Source organism: Pituophis catenifer, unplaced genomic scaffold (assembly GCF_029215685.1).
Source record: "Pituophis catenifer annectens isolate HBS135680 unplaced genomic scaffold, rPitCat1.0.hap2 SCAF_4, whole genome shotgun sequence".
NCBI classification, from domain to species: Eukaryota; Metazoa; Chordata; class Lepidosauria; order Squamata; family Colubridae; genus Pituophis; species Pituophis catenifer.
This window is the reverse complement of record NW_027256884.1, coordinates 131,063,895-131,085,648: the sequence shown is the minus strand read 5'-3', so window position 1 is coordinate 131,085,648 and position 21,754 is coordinate 131,063,895. Positions and strand designations below refer to the sequence as shown.

Here is a 21,754-nt window from a genome sequence, read left to right as displayed (position 1 = left end):
TAGGCAAAATTCTAGGGGAATCTGGTAGCATCCGAAGCAAATTCTAAGAAGTAGAATATTTCTAACAAGTGGGAGATTCTAACAAGTAAAGAGGGCAAGATCATCCACACAGGGAGCAAACTTGCTGTAAATTCAGAATCTCCTTTGCGCCCACCCCTCTAGACCAACGGCCCCCTCCCAGCCCCCAACAACTTCACACAAAGGATCAGATGCTCTTCCCCTAAAGTCGCATTTGGATTCTACAGAAGACAACAAAAAGCTCCTGGAAAAAGATGAGCAGGCTGAAGTTTGAAATCAGGATTTTAAAGAAGGACTAAGTAAGATCAGAGCTTTTCAGCCTCCCAAGAGACTCTACTGCAGAGGAAGGAATATCTGGGGATACAGAATAATGAAGCAACAGGTATTAAATGTATGAGCCAGCTCCCTCTCAGAAACTCCAAAATGTCAGCAGGAGTTAAACTGTGAGAGGTCGCCCATCTCATAAACATCAAAACGTTTCAGGCCATATTAGAAGTCACGAACAAACACAGGTTATTGTTTTTAACACATTACTATTGTTAAGTGATAATATGGGGTCCTTGGTGCTCTCTGAGCTTGGTGGTTTTCTTGCAGATGTTTCATTACCAAGTTAGGTAAGATCTTCACTGCTAATGATGATGGTAATAGCACTGATGATGTTCCCTGCTTGGGTCATAAAACATCTGCAAGAAAACAACCCAACTCAGAGAGCACCAAGGACCACACAGTTCTCCTCCTCCTTTATGCAATCCCCCTTGCCTCCTAGCACTGATGATATTCCCTAGTTGGGTCAGGAAATGTCTGCAAGAAAACCACCAAGCTCAGAGAGCACCAAAGAACCAACCGTCGTCTTCCTCACCCCTTCCTCTCTGCAAACTCCCCTCCCTTCTAGCACTGGTGATGTTCCCTAGTTGGGTCAGGAAACGTCTGCAAGAAAACAGCCAAGCTCAGAGAGCACCAAGGACCCCTCATTTCAACCCTGAGCTACAGAGATCATCTTCTTGTGATGCGTCTCCCACGAAACCTGCATCTGCCTAACCAACAACACGTTCACAAAAGCTTCTGAATGCAAGTGCTTGGTTTGAAAAGGTGCTCCAGGCACCTTCTGAATTCTGTTTTCAGCCTTGATCCTACATTTCAGAGAGAGTCCTGCTTTCTGCCCAATGCTCACGTACCATTTCCGCTTCCTTTCTTGGTCAAAACTGGCAAAAGCCAAGCCTGGAACAAATCTCGTGCCCTCTTTGTCTCTCTGCTTCCTGTCCTCCTCCTCCTCCTGCCCCCCACCCCAATATCCCCCTGGTTCCTGTTAGAAGGTCTACTTACCACAACGTGACTTTTCAAGGCCACTCCGGCATGGGGGAGCCCTCTCCTGACTACGCCAGCCAGCCCACCTCCTGACCCTGACGCCACACGCCCTGGAAAATGTTCAAGAAGCAGGTTTCAGTCAGGGGGGGCAACCGCCAATTTGGCAGGCATTGCCGCATATTCAGGGGAACCACTTCACCATGCCAAGATCAACCAGGAAAGTCAGCAAGCGGTACAGCGAAGGCTTTAGATATCATACGGAGAGCTCAACTCTTTCCTTTCTTGGAGCTGAGGGCCAGTTTTAAGGAAGACACATTTTTAAGACCACATGCGGCCTGGGAACCTTCCGGCCAGTCTCCAAGGAGTGCCAGCTAAGGCAGCTGTACGTAGGTGGGACGGCCATGGTTCTTCCAGGTCTTCTCAACTGGAAACGTGGAGGAAGTGACCACTGGGAGACCCTCAAAAGGCCCTTTGGCCAACCAATGCCCGTGATACTTTGCCCTGACCTCTGATGATTTCCAGAACAGAAAGTACTGAAAGGATACTATCGATAGAATACAGGTAGTCCTCAACTTACGACCGCAACTGAGCCCCAAATTTATGTTCTTAAGTGAGAAGTTTGTTAAGCGAGTTTGCTCCATTTTACGACTTTTCTCTTCCGTATTTGTTAAGTGAATCACTTGCAGTTCTAAATTAGTAACACGGCTGTTAAGTGAATCTGGCTTCCCCATTGACTTGGCTTGTCGGAAGGTCGCAAAGGGGGATGACGTGACTTTTAGGATGGTGCAACCGTCCTAAGTACGAGTTAGTTGCTGAGCGTCCAAATGTAAATCACAGGGCCGTGGGGGGTGCTGCAACAGTTGTAACTGTGAAGAAGTCATAAGCCACTTTTTTCGGTGCCGGTGTAATTTGCACAGTCACTAAATGAACTGTTGTTAAGTTGAAGACTACCTGAATGTAGGTGACCAGGCTGAACCTGAGGGTCAAATGCATCCTAACTCACCCATCCCTGCGTGCCCGCAAGAGATCTAAATCCAACCTCACCATCAATGCTGTAATTCCCGTTCATTTCCCTTGACGGTTAGTAGCTCAGGTTTTTGTAGGGAGTTTAAGCTTGCAATAAATCCTTCTCCTCACTTCAATCTCCTGATTTTCCCCGGCATTTGACCGGATATAGGTAGTTCAGGGTTGAACGGTGGGGTCCCTGGTGCTCTCTGAGTTTGGTGGGTTTTCCTGAAGGGGTTTCGTGCCCCAACTAGGGAACATCTCCAGTGCTAGAAAGGGGTTTCCCTGAGAGGAGGAGGGGGACAGCTGTGGGCCCCTTGGTGGTCTCTGAGCCTGCTGGTTTTCTTGAAGACATTTCATGCCCCAACGAGGGAACATCACCATTGCTAGCATCGTCATTAGCACTGATGGTGTTAGCTACTTGGATAACGAAACGTCTGCTCAGAGAGCACCAAGGAACCCGTGTGTAAATACTTTTAGCTTTTCACATGTCTAGAGAAAGACGGAACGTTCCTCTAGTCAATATCTCAGAAAGTGACCTTTTCAATATCTGAGCTTTGTCTCCAGGCTACCTTGAGAGCTCAGAACATTTTCTGTCCTGCCCTTATTCATTCTGGTCTTTCTTCAAAAATTGCCCAACATCTGATGTAATCTATAGTCTGGGAAAATAGCTGCCACATTGTAGGACAGCTACTTCTGGATATAGAATATCAGCATAACAAAATGTAAAAGTTAGATGCTAAAAATATTTATCGATAACCTCTGTCCTGTTGGGTCATCGTTTCAGAGAATTTCCTTATCTAAACAGAGAAACAGAATGACCAAAGGTGGGGGAAAATTAATGGGAGCAGCGACTTCTGACTTCCTGCTGGCTTCCCCAGTGACCTTCCTTGTGGGAAGCCAGCAGGGAGCACTGGAACTTTTCCTTCCTTCCTTCCTTCCTTCCTTCCTTCCTTCCTTCCTTCCTTCCTTCCTTCCTCCCTTCCCTTCCTTTTCCTCCCTCCCTCCCCATGGACTGAGCATGGGGATACTCCAACATGTCTTCTGATAACAAGGCCCACAGATATTTAGAGAACTTGGCAAAATCTCAGCTGATCAAAGCAAAGTTGACTTGGATTTTCAGCAGCCAAGAGAGGGGACTTCATCCCTGGCTCTCTAACTTTCTCTGCACGAGTGGCAGAAACGAGTTTAGATAGCAACAAAGCAACACACGGTTTCCTATTTCGATATGAGTCATTCTGCTGCAGGATCTGGATGGTGAATCAGTGCTTTCGTTCCATCAGATAACTAGGAAAATGTCCTTCTTCTCAAGGCTTATCTGAAGTTTTCCTTAAATGAACGGGAGACAATATTCAAGGGTGTGTATGTGTCTCACTAAGGGAGAACAAATCAGTCTCGTCCACGATTTGAAATCCGTGTTTTTGTTCATTTTGCCCTTTTAGCAGGAAGCCACATAAAATCCTAGAATACTAGGTCTGGAAGGGGACCTTTGAGGTCTTCTAGTCCAACCCCCTGCTTAAGCATGGGACTCTATGCCATTCTGAGCAAATGGCTGTCCAATCTCTTCTTAAAAACCGCCAGCTGAGCACCCAAACTTCTGAAGGCAACCTCTTCCACTGATTAATTGTCCTCATTGTCAGGAGATTTCTCCTTGCAGTATTTCCAGGTTGGCTCTCCCTCTGAGGAGCATCTATCCGCAGCTTCTTGTCCTGCCCCCAGGTGTTTCGGAGGATAGGTTGACCCCCTCTTCTCTGGGGCAGCCCCACAAATATTGGAAGATGCTATTGTGTCACCCTAGAACTTCTCCTTGTTAGATTAGACATACCCAATTCCTGCAATCCCCAAAGGGAGATGGGAAGGGAGAAAGGGAAAGGAGGGAGGGAGGGAGGAAAAAAGTGTAAGAGAGAGGCAAAGAGATAGAAAGAGGGAGAGGCAAAGATAAAAAGAGGAAGAGGGAGAAAGAGAAGAGGAAGGAAGGAAGGAAGGAAGGAAGGAAGGAAGGAAGGAAGGAAGGAAGGAAGGAAGGAAAGAAGGAAGGAAGTTCTTCATATGTTTCAGCCTCCAAGCGTGGCCTCACTAGCAGATCATCATCACAAGCCAGGCTCCTACTCAACTTGCAATCCTGATCCTTTGTACGATATCCTACCAACCAGCCCAAATCTCCTATCCAAAACCTGAGTTTTGACTCCCTTCTCCTGAGCAGAGAACGTGGCCTCGGCCTCTGCTCCGTTTCACTGAGGCCGTCAGCCTTCCCCTTAGACCTTCCGGTCACTCCCAGAGGCTGTTCCGGTTTCCTCTGTGCCGTCTGCGGACGGAAGGAAGCCACCGTAGGGGAATGTAACTCAGGGGTCCTTGGGGCTCTCTGAACTTCACTGTTTTCTTGCAGACATTTCAGGACCCAACTAGGTAACATCATCAGTGCTAGAAAGTAGCCCCCAAAAGAAAGGAAAATGCAGAAAACCTCCAGGGCTGAGACCTAATCCTAGGGTGCCCACCCTAAAGCACTGTCCTCTCCAATGAGGACTAGCTCCTTGGAGGGTCAAAGACAGCAGAAACGCTCCAGCCACTGTCACTATTAGGCTTGGTAGGTGAAAAGAGTCACTTAGCAGCCCAGCAAACCCGGCCTGACGAGGCATTAAAAATATCAGAAGTTTAACTTCTTATTTGTGTTGCCACTTCATTAATTTTTCATCCTTGGACATTCAGGGACTCCAAGTCATCCTTCAGACGGATGAGGCCCTTATAACCAGGCAAAATTCTGCCAGCGCTGACCCAAGGGTCCCAGGACCCCCTCCAGCTCAGGAGCTGCCGGGGGCTCTGGAAAGGCAGGGAGGGAGGCCGGGGGGGGGGGGGGGGGCTTCAGGCTGGCCCTAGGTCGAAAGTCTTTTTTTTTTTCCCCTCTTTCTTTTTTCTTTCTTTCTTTCTTTCCAAAGGCAGGTTTTATTTTGCCGTCTGCAACTACGCCAGTGCCAGAGAGTGCCGGGTCTCTGGGAGGCCCTTCAGCCAGCGATTGAACTGATAAATTCACTGTATTACTTTACACAAATCAATACCCCAGCAGTTATCAGAGGTCGACGTGAGCAAAATTGGTTTCAGCCAATTTGTGAGCGTAATAAATGTCCATTTATCAAATCAATTCATTTTGTGGGGCTGGATGGGGCACCCGTTGGGTCGGTGATACCAGAAGAACATAGAATCCTAAGGCCGGAAGGGACCCTCAGAGGTCTTGTAGTCCAACCCCCTGCTCAATTCCACCCCCGTCAAAGGGTTTTCCAGTCCATTTTTGAAAACCTCTAGCCATGGCTGTTAACTGGCTATTCCCTTCTGCAATCTTTCAGTGTCCCTCCTTGAGCAGAATAGCTGTAACAATAGCCCTTAGACTTATATACCGCTTCTCTGTGCTTTCCAGCCCTCTCTAAGCAGTTTACAGCACCTTGCCCCCAACCATCTGGGTCCTCCGAAGGACGGAAGGCTGAGTCAACCTGGAGCCTGGTGAGATTTGAACCGCCAAATTGCAGGTAGCTGGCAGTCAGCAGAAGTAGCCTGCAGTACTGCACTCTCACCACTGCGCCGTCACGGCTCATAGCCATAACAATAGTACTTAAGATTTATATACCACTTCACAGTGCTTTACAGCTCTCTCTAAGCGGTTTAGAGAGCCAGCCTCTCACCCCCAACCATCTGGGTCCTCGTTTTACCAACCTCGGAAGGACGGAAGGCTGAGTCAACCCTGAGCTGGTCAGGATCAAACTGCTGGCAGTGGGCAGAGTCAGCCTGCAATGCTGCACACTAACCCCTGGGCCACCAGGGCTCTTAGGAGACAGGCTGAAGAGAAGTTGGAAACTTCACCTGGTGCAGAATGCGGCTAGGCGGGTACCAAATGGTGGCCGGTACATGGCTCGGTGGAACACCACACCTGTATGAGCCGCGTTGGCTAGTGGTAGGTTTTCGGGTGCAATTCCAGGTCCTGGTTCTCGACTTTAAAAGCCCTACGTGGTCTGGGACCAGGTTACCTGCCTTTTTTTCCAAGGGTCTCTACCTTACAACTCAATCCATCAGATTGGGTGTGCTGCAGAGCCCGTCATCCGAAAAGTATCAGCTGGTGGGAGACTAGAAGACGGGCCTTTTCTGCAGTGGCCCTTGCTCTGTGGGATATCCTCCCCTCGGAGATTAGAGAGCCAACCCCCCCCTTGCTGGCGTTTTGCAAGGCCTTAAAAACCTGGCTAGGGGCTTCTGAGCCTGGGAGTGAGAGGGAGGAAAGGAAGGAAGGAAGGAAGGTGAGGGAGAGAGAGAAAGAAAGAAAAAAAAGAAGGAAGGAGGGGGAAGGAAGAAAATGGAAATGGAAGGAAGGAAGAAAAAGGGATGGAGGAAAGGAAGGGAGAGAAAGAAAGAAAGAGAAAGGGAGGGAGGGAGGGAAGGAAAGAGAGAGAGAGAAAGAAAGAAAGGAAGAGGAAGGGAGGGAGGGAAGGAGGGAAGGAAAGAGAGAGAGAAGAAAGAAAGAAAGAAAGAAAGAAAGAAAGAAAGAAAGAAAGAAAGAAAGAAAGAAAGAAAGAAAGAAAGAGGGGGGCTCTGGGTTGCCCAGAGGCTACCAGGAACCCCAGGCTGCCGCTTCTCCCCAAAGTCCACAGGCACGCCAAGCCCAGTGGGAGGAACGAACACCCACCAGCTCCGACCCAGAGGGTGGCAGAGGGCAGCTGGTCCCTGCCCAAGAGCGAAGGCAGCCGAGGCCGGGCGCCTGCTCCCTGGTAATTCAATCAAGAGACTTTCCCGAAGGGAGGCAGCTGCTCTCTCCTGTGCCCAAGGCAGCCCCCCCCCCCCCATCAGAGGACCCCTCTCCATTAATCATGGCCTCTGAATTAGCTTCCCCAGCTGCCGGCCGCCACGGCCTCAGTCCTACCAGGGTGCCAGGCTGTGGGTGAGCATGGGGGACCCACATCCTCTCACCCACCACCCGTCTCCAAAGAGAACTTGGAGGTCCTGTTTTCCAGGACAGCTGCCCCCCACCCACCCACTTCCTAGCTGAGCCTTCGGACGTTTCTGCCTCTGGGCTAAGGAAGAGAGTCTCTCAGATTCTGCAGGTAGTCCTCGACTTACAATAGTTCACTTAGTGACCGTCCAAAGTTACAACGGCGCTGAAAAAGTGATTTCTGACCGTTTTTCACGCTTCTGACCCTTGCAGCATCCCAGGGTCATGAGATCAAAATTCAGGCGCTTGGCAACGAGTTCATACTTATGACCATTGCTGTGTCCTGGGGTTTTGTGACCCTCCGGAAAGCAAAGTCAAATGCGGAAGCCAGATTCACTTAACGACCGTGTCACTAACTAGTGATTCGCTTAACAACTGTGGCTAGAAAGGTCGTAAAGGGGGCCAAACTCACTTAACAAAACGTTTGGCTTAGCAACATAAATTTTTGGGCCCAATTGCGGTCGTAAGTCGAGGACTACCTGTATTTTCCAGGTCTTGGAGCCAAAACAGAGGCCGGCTGCATCCGAGCGAGGCCCCACCTTAATCCGATGCTCTGTTTCTCACGCTGGCCCAGGAGATGCTTCTCTCAGCCAGAGAGGGAGGCAGCCTCCTTTCCTGCAGCTGAGTCGGGAGGACTGTTCCCTTCGCTGAGTCTTGGGAGACGTCAAATGAACTCCAGGCAGGCGATGCCTCTTCCTGCCAGCTCCCTCTGGTTCCCCACCCTTTGCCTTCTCCAATCTGCAGGCTGGGCACTGCAAAAACAGGCATAACTGCGCCCTTGACCTCTGGGGACCTCTGAGCTTGGGGTCTCCTTGCAGATGTTTCAGGACCCAACTAGGGAACATCATCAGTTCCCAGAGCAAAAACTCCACTCCCTTCAAGTTCAATCCCCCTCCTCCCCCTCCCTGCAAACCTCACCCCCTTCTAGCTTTGATGATGTTCCCTAGTTGGGTCATGAAACGTCTGCCAGAAAACCACCCAGCTCAGAGAGCATGAAGCCCCCACAGTTCAATCCTGAGCTACGAAGACCCTTTTCTATCTGCAATCTAATTCCAGCTCCTGCCTGTGCCTGCAGGCAAAAATCCCTCCAATGGGTTCCCGACCTGGCTTTAGGGTGGCCCAGGCACTTCCTCCTCTGAGCTGCAATGAACACCAAAGGTCTAAAGTCACTCTCCATGCCTATCTGGGCGATGGATGGCTGGGAGGGAGGGAGGGAGGGAGGGAGGTAATATGGAAACTGGGAAGGAAGGGAGGGAGGAGAGAGAAAAGTGTAAGAGAGAGAAAGAGGAAGAGGCAAAGAGGAAGAGGGAGAAAGAAAAGGAGAAGGGAGGGAGGGAGGGAGGGAGGGACTAGTATAGTCCCTACTGGTTTTCAGGCTTATTTTAGAGTGGACCAAAAACATGTTTTTCTTTCATGGCTAAATGGAAGATCAAATAGCTGTTAATTTCGCGTTCTGGACCCAACTTTTATCTTTCTCCTTGGTCTCTGCAGCAACGAACTTGCAGGCAGCGGGTTACCACTGCACATGTGAAATGCTAAGCTGCTCCAGGGCTCTGCTTTTGAGTGGCTGCAGATTTCGCATGTGTTCTTGCAATCTGCTGGAGTCCAAGTGGCATCAGCAGTATATAAGTAAATAAGCAAGCCTTGCACAGAAGAGGCTGGGCCATGGAGCCCTTTGGCAGCAATTCTCCGTCAGCGCCAAAGCCAGTAAGGACCCCCCCTTCCCCATTAGAGGCCAATTGTCTGGATGGTTCTAAGTGCCAGGGAGCAGGCCCGGGCGATGGGTAACCTGGTCCAGAGTCCCAATGTGCCCTTTGGCCCTGGAGAACAAAGCAAGGCAAACCCTTAACCCCTGCCATCCATCCATTCATCTCCGGCTTGTAATCGTCCCCTGAACACATAAAGGGGAGTTCTGGAGCAGGAGGCTGACAAAGAGTTTCAATATTCTTTATTTACTACGCTCCCTGAGACAGAGCTGGAAGTGGAAATCCTTCTACGCCAGGAGTCCTTCTACGCTGGAGGTTTTAGCAACCGGACAGGAATGGGTCTCCTCTGCCAGGAGCCAGGGTTTGTCCCCTGGGACCCAGAAGGCAGAGGCATCCTCCAAGTCCCAAGCTGGCATTCACAGAACATAGAATATAACAGGGTTGGAAGAGACCTCGGAGGTCATCTAGTCCAGGGATCCCTAACCCCACAACCGGGCTGCAGCCTGTTCGAAACTGAGCTGCGGAAGAAATGGGCAAGTGTGCCCACGTGAAGTTCCACTCGTGTGAGCGGAGGACGCTTGCACTCGGGGGAGAAGTCCCATTTGTGCGAATGGTGCTTTGCGCATGAGCCTAAGTGCCTGCCACTCACATGTGCCCGCCCCCTGCGCCGGGCCAACAAGCTGAAAAGGTTGGGCAACGCTCTTCTAGTTCCCCTCTCGGCTCAAGCAGGAGACCCTCTACCAACATAGACAAACGGCTGCCCATTCTTTCTGGAAGACCTCCAGTGTTGGAGCACCCACTGGCCATTTGTCTCTCAGGAAATTCCTCCTGAGTTCCAGGTTGGATCTGCCCTTGGTAAGTTTCCACCTTTTGCTTCATGTCCTGCTCTTTCGTCTTTGGATCCATCCATCCATCCATCCCTCTATCATCTCTTTCTATCTTCTCTCCTTCTCTCTTATCTATCATCCATCCATCTGTCTGTCTTCTATCGTCTATCTATCTCATCCATTATCAGATCTATCAATCTATCTATATCATCCATCCATCCTTGTCTTCTATCATCTATGTAATCCATCCATCCATCATTTTTCTATGTTCTCTCCTCCTATACCTATCTATCTATCTATCTATCTATCTATCTATCTATCTATCTATCTATCTATCTATCTATCTATCTATCTATCTGTTATCTCCTCTTATTTATCACCCATCCATCTCTGTCTTCTATCATCTACATAATCCATCCATCCATCATTTTTTTATGTTCTCTCCTCATCTATCTATCTATCTATCTATCTATCTATCTATCTATCTATCTATCTATCTATCTATCTATCTGTTATCTCCTCTTATTTATCACCGATCCAGTCTTCTATCATCTACATAATCCATCCATCCATCATTTTTTTATGTTCTCTCCTCCTATATCTATCTATCTATCTATCTATCTATCTATCTATCTATCTATCTATCTATGTTATCTCCTTTATTTATCACCCATCTATCTGTCTTCTATCATCTATCTATCTATCTATCTATCTATCTATCTATCTATCTATCTATCTATCTATCTATCTATCTATCTGTTATCTCCTTTATTTATCACCCATCTATCTGTCTTCTATCATCTATCTATGTAATCCATCCATCATTTTTTATGTTCTCTCCTCCTATATCTATCTATCTATCTATCTATCTATCTATCTATCTATCTATCTATCTATCTATCTGTTATCTCCTTTATTTATCACCCATCTATCTGTCTTCTATCATCTATCTATGTAATCCATCCATCATTTTTTTATGTTCTCTCCTCCTATATCTATCTATCTATCTATCTATCTATCTATCTATCTATCTATCTATCTATCTATCTATCTGTTATCTCCTTTATTTATCACCCATCTATCTGTCTTCTATCATCTATCTATGTAATCCATCCATCATTTTTTTATGTTCTCTCCTCCTATATCTATCTATCTATCTATCTATCTGTCTGTCTGTCTGTCTGTCTGTCTGTCTGTCTGTCTGTCTGTCTGTCTGTCTGTCTATCTATCTATCTATCTATCTATCTATCAGATATCTATATCTATCTATCATCTATCTATCTATCTATCTATCTATCTATCTATCTATCTATCTATCTATCTATCTATTATCTCCTTTATTTATCACCCATCTATCTGTCTTCTATCATCTATCTATGTAATCCATCCATCATTTTTTTATGTTCTCTCCTCCTATATCTATCTATCTATCTATCTATCTATCTATCTATCTATCTATCTATCTATCTGATATCTATCTATCTATCTATCTATCTATCTATCTATCTATCTATCTATCAGATATCTATCTATCTATCTATCAGATATCTATCTATCTGTCTATCTGTCTATCTATCTATCTGTCTATCTGTCTATCAGATATCTATCTATCTATCTATCTGTCTGTCTGCCTGCCTGCCTGCCTGCCTGCCTGCCTGCCTGCCTGCGGGCCCTCCCAAGCTCCGTTTTCACTGACAGAGGGTTGCAGGGGGCCGTCTTAGGAGCCCGTTTTCTCTGGGAGAGCGCTCAGGCCACCACAGGCGCCCCCAACGTGAGTGATGTCAAGCTGGCCACGCCCATCCTGGCCACACCCACTCTGCGCCCCCAAGGTCAAAAACACAACCCTGATGCGGCCCTCAAGGAAGTCGAGTTTGACACCCCTGTCTTAATGAGTCGGATTCCCCATCTCACCGGCTCCGACGTTGGCGATGGCGCTCTCCTGGCCAATGATGTGCTCTCGGAGTCGCTGCTCCAGGGGAAACCGCCGGCGTTCCTCGATTTCTCTCCGGCGCTTCTCTTCCTGGAACTGTGGGAAAGGCAGGAAAAGAGACGCTCGTGACATCCTGGTCTCCCTTTCGCAGCCCTGCCCAGTCTGGCTTGTGGTGAGAACCTCCCTGCAGGGGGACAGAGAAATTCCCAGCCATCTTGGAGGAAGCTGCACCGCACCCTCTTTTCAAGAGCACCCCAGGAGACCAGGACACTCTCTGTCCAGCCACCCATCTTCCCTGTTCTAGAAGAGGGAGGTAAGTCAGTGGCGGGAAACCAGCTTGGCTTCCCTCTAGGACAGGTGTCTCCAACCTTGGCAACTTTAAGCCTGGAGGACTTCAACTCCCAGAATTCCCCAGCCAGCTGGCTGGGGAATTCTGGGAGTTGAAGTCCTCCAGGCTTAAAGTTGCCAAGGTTGGAGACACCTGCTCTAGGACAAGGCTCAAAAGTCTCAAGGCTTTGGTGAGAAGACATGGAGGCCAGAAGTGGGCAGGAAAGCAACAGACACGGGACACAGTTCAAAATTCCCATGAATTATTCTTAAAAAGAGACTGAAATTTACTCTACAGTTGTTCTTACTGGGTATAACTACGGACTGTACAGTTGCAGAGACTAAACTGATTTTGAACTTGATAACAGCAGCAAGATTGTTGGTAGCACAATATTGGAAGAAGGACTTTTTGCCTACTAATGATGATTGGATATTGAAAGTAACTAATTTAGCTGAAATGGCTAAAATTTCAGCATATCTGAAGGATCACACACAAGAAAGGTATATACAGGACTGGAGAAGATGGATTGATTATATACAAAATAAGTATCAGACCAAAAAATATCAAATAGCTTATGAATGATCTCTGTTATTGATATAAGCGCTATATTTATTTATTTTTTATTTTTTTTTATTTATTTTGATTTATATGCCGCCCTTCTCCGGAGACTCAGGGCGGCTTACAATGCGTTAAGCAATAGCCTTCATTCTTTTGTATATTTTATACAAAGTCAGCTTATTGCCCCCACAAACTGGGTCCTCATATAAGTGATATTAGAAGTAATATGTTTAAGAAATAGGATTTTATATATGGGGGGTTAAGGATTTTTTTTTTAGGGGGTGTTAGTTTAATGATTGGTTATGCAATTTAGTTTTATTGTTAAAGGTCAATAGAAATACCTTGTGTTCTGCTCTGGGAAGTCGGGGAGGGGGAGGGGGGGTTGGGAGGGAGGGTTGTGGGGAAACTGTGTTTGTTTTAAAACTTTTTCAATAAAAAAAAAAAAAATTCCCATGCCTCTTTTGGCGTGAACAGAGTGGAAGCCAGACTGACATGCCATGATGCAGATCAGATCCATCAGGGGCCCCCAACCCGGGCCGTGGTCTGTTAGGAACCGGACCACACCAGCAGCGGGCGGGAATGTGAAGCTTCGACTGCACTTGGGCAGGAGCTAGGTAGTGTGTGAAGCCATCCCACTCCCCCACCCCACCCCCACCCCGGTCTATAGAAAAATGCTCCTCCATGAAACCAGTTCTTGGGGGCAGAAAGATTGGGCGATTGCCGATTTACATCATTTGTATGATGGCACAATATGGGTAGTCCTTAAGTTATGACTGCAATGGAGCCTGCTCATTATGGTCGTCAGGTTGTAAAAGGGGCTGGTCGTGTGACCAATCTGATTTTATGAACTTTTTTTTTTTCAATGGTCATTAAAGTGAATCATCAGACTTGTAAGTGCGAGTGATTAAGCGAACACGGTGGTCGTAAGTGTGAACCCCTTTCTTTGCTATATTTTTAGGGTTAATGCAGCCGTGTTGCAGTGTCTCAATCACGTGACTGCTATGGGGGGGGGGAGGGACGACACCTGGCCCAAAATTCGAATTCAGGTCGTAAGTCCCCCTTTTCAGATCAGTCATATGACATTTCTTTTGCAGTGGTCATTAAGTGAATCACTGTGGTCGTTAAGGGCAAGCACCCCGTCATTAAGCGAACATGGCAGTCGTAAATGCAAACCCACTGCTTTCTATGGGTGTGGAAAACCAGATGTGGCTTTAGAGTTAATGCAGCTGTTTTGCAGAGAGCCTGAAGGACGATCATGTGATTGCAGGGCGATCAGATTCAGGGAAAACTCTGAACTGTCGCTAAGTGAGCGGTCATAAGTCGAGGACACCTATAATTGGCTCAAGGTCTCAGCAAGGACAATTAACCAGTGGAATGCCTTCAGACTTGTGGGGGCTCACTGGAGGTTTTTAAGAAGAGATTGGGCCGTCTCTTGTCTGAAGTGGTATGGGGGTCTCCTGCCTGAGCAGGTGGTAGGAGTAGAAGACCCCCAAGGCCCCTTCCAGCTCTCTTAGGATTCCGATTCTTCTTCTTCCTGTTTGCTGAGTTTTCAAGGTCCGTTGTAGGTGTTCAGTGATGTGGCACACATCGCACCCGCAAGTACACACCAGGGCACAATGGCTGTGGGCCTTATGATCAGGGAGGTTTTTAAGGAACCCTCCACAGAAACTCCATCTTTTGCCTCAATTTGTAAAGTGCACATACGCTACTCAGGCTAACTTTTCATCCTGCTTTAAGATGTTTCTACCAAAGCATTGGCTGTGTTCTTTCAGGGTTCCAATTTCGGCAGAATGCATAATTTATGCATAACGGGAAGACGAGAAATTTTATTTTGATTACTGATATTGAATTCATTTGTACCGTTCTGCTTCTTCTTCTAATACAAAAGGGTATAAATATCACAGATATAAACCAAAACATCCACTAGTGAATGAGAGGTAAACAAACAGCCTTAAGAAACTGCTGGCTTCTGAAAGCAGATCATCAAAGGCCATGATGTAACATTCATCTGGAGCCAAAACCCAACCATAAAATCTGTGTTGGTAGCCTTCCCTCTCCTGGCAGCGTCTTTTCGTCCAACCGGCTAAGGATCCTGGCATTTGCAGCCCCAAAGTTTAAGCTCCGTGTGCCCAATCCAGCAACCCACGGGACAGAATTTCTCCCATGGCATAGCAAATGGGAGGAAAAATCTATGCATAGAAACAACCCTGCACCGTGGTGGGACAAGAGTCCTCTTCCAAAGCAGGGGTCTCCAACCTTGGCCAAGCTGGCTGAGGAATTCTGGGAACTGAAGTCCACAAGTCTTAAAGTTGCCAAGGTTGGAGACCCCTGTTCCAAAGAATTCATGGTAGGGAGAGGGGCTTCATCTTTGGCCAAGAAATGTATTGTCTTCCGGGGAGGGGGAATTGCATTACTCAAAAGTGGTCGCAGAGAGGGTCTTTTAATTTACAGTTGGCTAAATGATCTGATCCAACAAGGCAGTTTTTCTTTTCCACTTTCCCTTTGCCTGCACTGGGTTGTTGTCTGGCAGATGTTTCATGACCCAACTAGGAAACATCATCAGTGCTAGAAGGAGGAAGGTTTGCAAGAGGAGGACTAGCACTGATGATATTCCCTAGTTGGGTCATGAGACGTCTGCAAGAAAAACCACCAAACTCCGAAAGCACCAAGCACCCCACAGTTCAACCCTGAGCTACAAATATTCGCTTCTATCGGTACCTTCCCACTGGTTTCATTAGCACTCTCCGTTTTCACCACGATGGAAGCATTAAAAAATGCTTCTTCAGCCTCAAAATTGATTGCATAACCGATTGCAGGACAGGGAAGTTTTTCCTGTTGTGGGAACGACTGTGATGGAGTTTTTTTTTTTTTTAAATAAACAAAAGCGACCAATTTTGGTTGCTGGCATCCGTTGAGACGGAAGACTCCCCCCCACCCCCACCCGTCCTGATGTTTCAATATGGAGCAATAACTTCCTGGCTGATCCCAGAGGAACCTCCTTGCCGGGCTGAATCCGGGAGGACCGAGCCTGCCGCTGCCCCCCCTCAGGCTCTGCATATATCATTGCCCTCCAAGTCCTTTCCCCCACCTATACATCTATGTCTTTCTGAATATATAGGCCAATTCTTTTCTCCTTTGCTTTTTTATGTTTGCAAAAAAACAAACAAAACCATAACACATTTTGAAGGCTTCTTGCTGGATATATTATCCGAGATGACTGACAGGTGGATTCCGTAAAAGAACGGGCTCCGATTTCCATCAGCTTGAAGAACTGCCAATGTTTCAAATCAACTTTTCTTTCTTTCTCTCACATTCCAAATTCAAGAGGTTTATTTATGCTGAAGCTGACAAAATGGGCGTTTATTGCATACTGGGATACTTTGGAGAACTCGTGGCTGTCGTGATACGGAGCAGGACGGATGTAGCTGGTGAGCCAGTGTGCAACTGAGGACAGACAACCATTTGCCTGAAATGATGTAGGGTCTCCTGCTTAAACAGGGGGTGGGACTAGAGGACCTCCAAGGTCCCTCCCAATGCTACTATTCTGTTGTTCCACGGCAGACTTCCATTGCTGAGGGAGGGGCTGCCTCAGAAAAAGCTCCACCCGTAACCTGACCTCTTTTTGTGCAGGTGGGCACAAAGTTGTCAGAAATTGTGGGTGCTCCATCACTGGTCTGCTTTTAAGAGGAGAACGGGCAGCCATTTGTCTGAAATGCTATAGGGCTGGACTAGAAGACCTCCAAGGTCCCTTCCAACTCTTGAGATTCTGTTATATTCCGTTACATGGAAGAAGGGAGCCCTTCCCGAAGCAAACGAAAGCCGTCAGTGGAAACCTCCTGTTGCTTTGTCACTGGTGTGCGAAGACAATGGATGGGACGTGTCTCTGCTGTGAGTAGCAGCCCCAATACATCCTCCAGTGGGGATGATAGCGGCCCATAAATCCTCAAAGGTTGGGAAGGGGCAGGAGCCAGCTCTCCTGGGTGAGTGCCACATCTGCCACGGCATTCCCCTACAGCGGTGAATTCATCACCAGATGAGCCAGGAAGAGTTGAAAGATTTTATGCGCGCACCATCGCATTTCCTTCAGTGGTTCCCGTCTATCCACAAATCACAGCCTCTCTCTCTCTCTCTCTGTCCAAGGTTGAAGGGTCTGTACGGGAGACACGGAGACTCTCTTCTAACCATCTTTTAAGTAATGAAGAGCTTTGACTTTCAGGAGGAGACCCCGGGGACTCATCCAACCTAGCAAGACATTGTTTTTCTCTCTTCTTCTTCTTCTTCTCCTCCTCGCAGAGATAGAAGACGCCAACACCCGATGTTGCTTTTACCCAAATTAAAATGGTGACGGCTTTAGCTTGTCCTCCTTTCCCTCCCCCAAAACCGATGGCCTCTGGATTTTGCAGTCAACATCACCCTTGGGTTGATCACCTCCATCGTATGTATGGAGACGACAACGAGAAAAGCAATTGGAGATCACCTTCACCAGCATACAGAGATGGCGCAGATTCCAAAATAAGGCATTATTTCAGAAATACAGAAACATGGGAAACTGATGGCAGAAAAAAAAAAAACCACCTACTGATCCATCAAGTCTGCTCTTTTGTTTTTGTTTTCTTTTTCTTTTTTTGTCCATGGGTGGACCTGTGTTCCCAAGCATGTTTAAACCCAGTTACTTACTGATGACGGCTGACCCACTGCCTCTGCTGGAAGTGGCTTCCAGGACTCATCCTTTGTAACCTGATCCTTGAGCTTCCCTTCTGTCAGTTGGAGGGGATGCCGGGGGGGGGGGGGGCGGCTTGGTTTCTGCTTCCTATTGAAAACGCTGCCTTCTAGAAGCCTACTCACTTCAGCCGAGTAACATCTTCAGCCGAGTTTAGGGGGTGTCATTGTCGGTATTCTTCTGCTGATACGGGCTTCAGATGTCGGTGTGACAAGTGAAGGTCTTGTAGTGGGTCAGCTGTGAGTCACTTGTGAGTCTTTTGATGGGTCTTAGGCAGTGGTGAAATCCAATTTTTTTTTACTAGTGGTAGTGGTAGTCTCCGAACTACTCAAAATTTCCGCTACCGGTTCTCCAGAACCTGTCAGAACCTGTTGGATTTCACCCCTGGTCTTATGATAAGGAGATTACATCAGGTCAGGGCCATTCAAGGTTTCAACCCCCTTCCCCATTTTCTCTTCTGTCTTCCAGGCTCTGCCTATTCAGCTCCTCCAATCTCTCCTGATACGTTTTGCCCCTCAAACGTTGCGCCATTTTCACTGCCCGTCTCTGGATTTGCTCCATCTTACCAATATTTTTTTTAAGTGAGGTCTCCAGAACTGGTTTTTGATCGGAGAGACCAAGAGGAAGAGCAGGTCTAGTCATACCTATAACAGCTGGAACGCCTTCGGGTTCAGGTCTTTGGTAGAGTGTCAACATAAAGGAAGCGTGGAAGTCCAGAAGGCTCTAGTTGGGGTATCAGCATAAAATGTGTGTTCCTTCTCAGTCACCTCAAAGGTGTCACAAATTAGTAAAAAAACCTTTTGAGCAAGAAAGACACCAGACTGAGGGGCGGGGGGAATACAGAGAACGGCCTATATTCCTGAATTCACTTCCCAAAAGCTACAGAATGGACTTCTATAATCTGCCTCCTTCCCAACCCAGAGCTCACTTAACAACTATCTCGCTTAGCAACATAATTTTTTGGCTCAATTGTGGGTCTCCTGCTTGAATGGGGGGTTGGACTAGATGACCTCCAAGGCCCCTTCCAGCTCTATTCTGTTTGATTGATTGATTGATCTATTTGATCTAATTATCCACCATTTATAGTATAATTTATAGTATAATTGTACATTTATAGTACAATTTACCATTCATTTTTTTCTGCCGTACTTGGTTTTGATGTATTAATTCTCAAATCTGTACTTCTGACCGCATCTTACAATTTACCTAACATTTTTGGGTGCCTTCAAGCTTGTGTTTGGAACATGGGATCATCATTTACATACAAAAATAGTTGCACATTTGCTACAGTCGGTCACATAAATGTAATAAATAAAAATAAATAAAACACACGTACGTCTATGTCTCGAAGCAACCTGCCTTTACTGTCACCGCAAGCATTCCTTATAAATTTATCCATACACTTAACAAACAATGGGGCATTTTTAACTTACTCGCTGCTCAATAGTGAGTTATTTCTAAGCATCTCCATCCCACAGGCTCGCCTTTCATCACAGGGAGATTCGGCAGCGAAAATGTTTTTAAGTGGTCATTCTTATTGACTTTACATGGAAGGTAATGTAAGCATATAAATACCACAATCAATCAATTTCTCTCTCTCTTATTGCTGGTTGCATTGAGCAACCAGCTTTTCTATCTGATACTTTGCACAAAGTATTCCATTTGATTCACTCTATCGCATGTTTTCTTTAAATTAAGAAACATATTAAGAAACAGTCTTTCTTGGTGTGCTACTCAAGAGCAAACCTCTGCTCTGTTACCCTCCCTGGCCAGCATAACGTCACACTGCTCTTCCCCAATCTTTTTACCTCTTGTGCTATTTTGATCAGGATTCTGCCACCCACATACCCAGGGCCAATTAAACTGCTAACCCTCCTGTATGTTTTACGTTCACTTGTCCAGGGGAACCCTGCTTTCACTTCTACAACCTCCAAAGACCCATTTTGAACTGTATGACTAACTTCTAGCGTATTAATATATATACCATTTAATTTTTAATTTGGGGTTGCCCAAACACTTGGCAAGCACCCTTCTGACTGTCCAGTCAAATAATTAAGGGAAACGTTTGACTTGTGCTTCTGAGCTAGAGAGAGAGAGAGAGAGAGAGCCCACTGAAAATGAATCCCCCATTCCTCACCTTTGTGGCTGAACTTTTCAAGAGTTTCATGACTTCTCCCTCGCGGGCGTAATCCAAGGGTGTGTGCCCCATTTCATTTCTCTGCAGGGGGTTGGCACCTGAAAAGAAAGAAACGCAACTCAACATCTGGGAGGGACTTCCAAGACCCTCTGATTATGGCAGAGGTCTTCAAATTAGGCAGCTTTAAGACTTGTGGACTTCAACTCCCAGAATTCTCCAGCCAGCTGTGCTGGCTGGAGAACTCTGGGAGTTGAAGCCCAAAAGTCTTAAAGCTGCCAAGTTTGAAGACCTCTGGGTTATGGCCTCGATCTTCATCCGTGGGATGACCAAGGCTGGAAAGAGGGAAGGACCGTGGAACACGTATGAAGGCCAGAGGAGGCAGCATCAAAAGAATGGAGCAGAGTATCTGTAGCTCAGGGTGGAATTGCGGGGTTCTTGGGGGTCTCTGGGCTGGGTTGTTGTTTTTGCAAATGTTTCATGACCCAACTAGGGAACATCATCAGTGCTAGAAGAAAGTGGGATTTGCAGGGAGAAGAGGAGGAGGCGGAGAAAGGATAGAAGAGGGAATGAGAACGACGTGCCTCCAGAAGCTGTGGGGGCTCCAACCCTGGAGGTTTTTAAGAAGAGACTGGACAGCCATTTGTCTAGAATGCGATAGGGTCTCCTGCTTGAGCAGGGGGCTGGACTAGAAGACCTCCCAGGTCCCTTCCAACTCTCTTATTCTATTCCAGGAAGAAAGGGGAGGGCAATTTCCCTCCATCACAATCCAGAAAGGTACAGAGATGAGCAACAGGTACCTTGGGGGTGCCATGTTTTTGCATAAAGAAGGGGTGCACATCACAGCCCTTCCCTGAAAGGGGTCCCTGCCTGCTTCTCCCCTGAAGCCCAGTGCGAGCCCGAGACACCGACACGAAAGAAGGCGGGCCGAGAGACCAAAATTAGCCCTTTCCAAGATCCTCCTGTCTATATTTGCTTACGGAATGAAAAATGCGTTCCATAAACTTCCGACGCAGAGTCATTCCGGTGGTGGGACCTCATCGCCTCCCAGAGAGACCATCCGAACAGGTGACATTCTCTATGGGCGGCCAGGGCAGGCCGCTCAATAACCTTTTCAAGAGACAGAACGCAGCAGCTCTTTTGTGACGAGGCAATGGCCGGGGTCTCCAAGGAAGAGGAGAAAAGTTTTTTTGGAGGGGGGTCCCTGGAGGCAGCCAGCCTGGAGGCTACCTTTTGCCTCATCTTCAGAGAACATCAGGACTTCCTCCTGCCGTCAATCTATTAATAACGGCTCACCAATATTGGTCTAATTCCCCTGTTAATGGCTTTGACGACTTGACTAATTGCTGCAATAATTGATAGACCCACCAGACTCTGCCGGTCGATCTCTACCTCCGATACCCACGGCAATAAAATATTATGCTTTCATAAATAACTTGGTGGCAGGACACTTGCTAGCCGGGCGCAGAGGGGGCTGCTGGCTGTCCTAAGAGGCGTGGCCTGACCCCGGCCCCCTTCTGTAGCGGGAGGGGGGGGGCAGCTGTCCTTCCCCCTCCCAAGCAGCAAGTGCCTCTCCTGGATATAGCCAGGCCCACGCCTGCTGATAGGGCTCCAACCTTTGGGAATCGGAACGGGATGTCATTTGTCACCTCCCACTAGCTGTCTTCGGCCGAGAATCAACACCTGGGCAACGCCTGGGGGCTCTGCGGGGCATTGGGAGGCCCCCTCCCCAAATCTTGGCCGGTACGAGTGGGCCCTGACTTATAATATTTGATAAATAGCAGGCTGGTTCACCCCCAGCATCGGTGCAGCAAAGCAAAGCCCGAGCAGCTGCCGAAGGTCACTCATTGGGGAAATATGTTTCCGTCAGAGGTATTGAAAAAAGTTTAGCAGAGCGACAGTTCTCAATTTTTCAAATTTTATTAACTCCATCCTCTTCATCATTTGTCTTGGATTCCTCCAGATTCCGGATCGCTGTCAATAGAGGGGCTCGGGGAAGGGATTATGGATGGGCGGGGGGGGAACCTGCTGGGAGGAGGCTTAGTTAATAACACCACAGCGAGGGGTGAGTGGGGGGTGCCAAGCGGGAAGGAGAAGGAGAAGCCCACTGGTGGGTGAGGTGTGGGGGGGTCTTCCCTGGTGTTTGGCTGTCAACCTCCTAAATGAACATACACATGGGTGTCTGTCTATCTGTGTGTGTGTGTGTGTGTACAGGACACATAAGTGTAGTAAAGCAACATTGAATGCAGCCTCTCCA

General features: G+C 47.5%; 1 protein-coding gene across 1 annotated transcript in view; it reads right to left on the bottom strand.

Moving 5' to 3' along the window:
• CLPB (ClpB family mitochondrial disaggregase) overlaps nucleotides 1-21,754 on the bottom strand; it is a 69,712-nt gene that overhangs the window by 15,713 nt on the left and 32,245 nt on the right. Inside the window, exons 6-7 of the mRNA XM_070943044.1 lie at nucleotides 19,501-19,598; nucleotides 11,739-11,853 (exon numbers count right to left, since the gene is read on the bottom strand). Of these exons, the coding sequence (XP_070799145.1) occupies nucleotides 11,739-11,853; nucleotides 19,501-19,598 (213 nt within the window). The remainder of the gene's footprint in view (nucleotides 1-11,738; nucleotides 11,854-19,500; nucleotides 19,599-21,754) is intronic.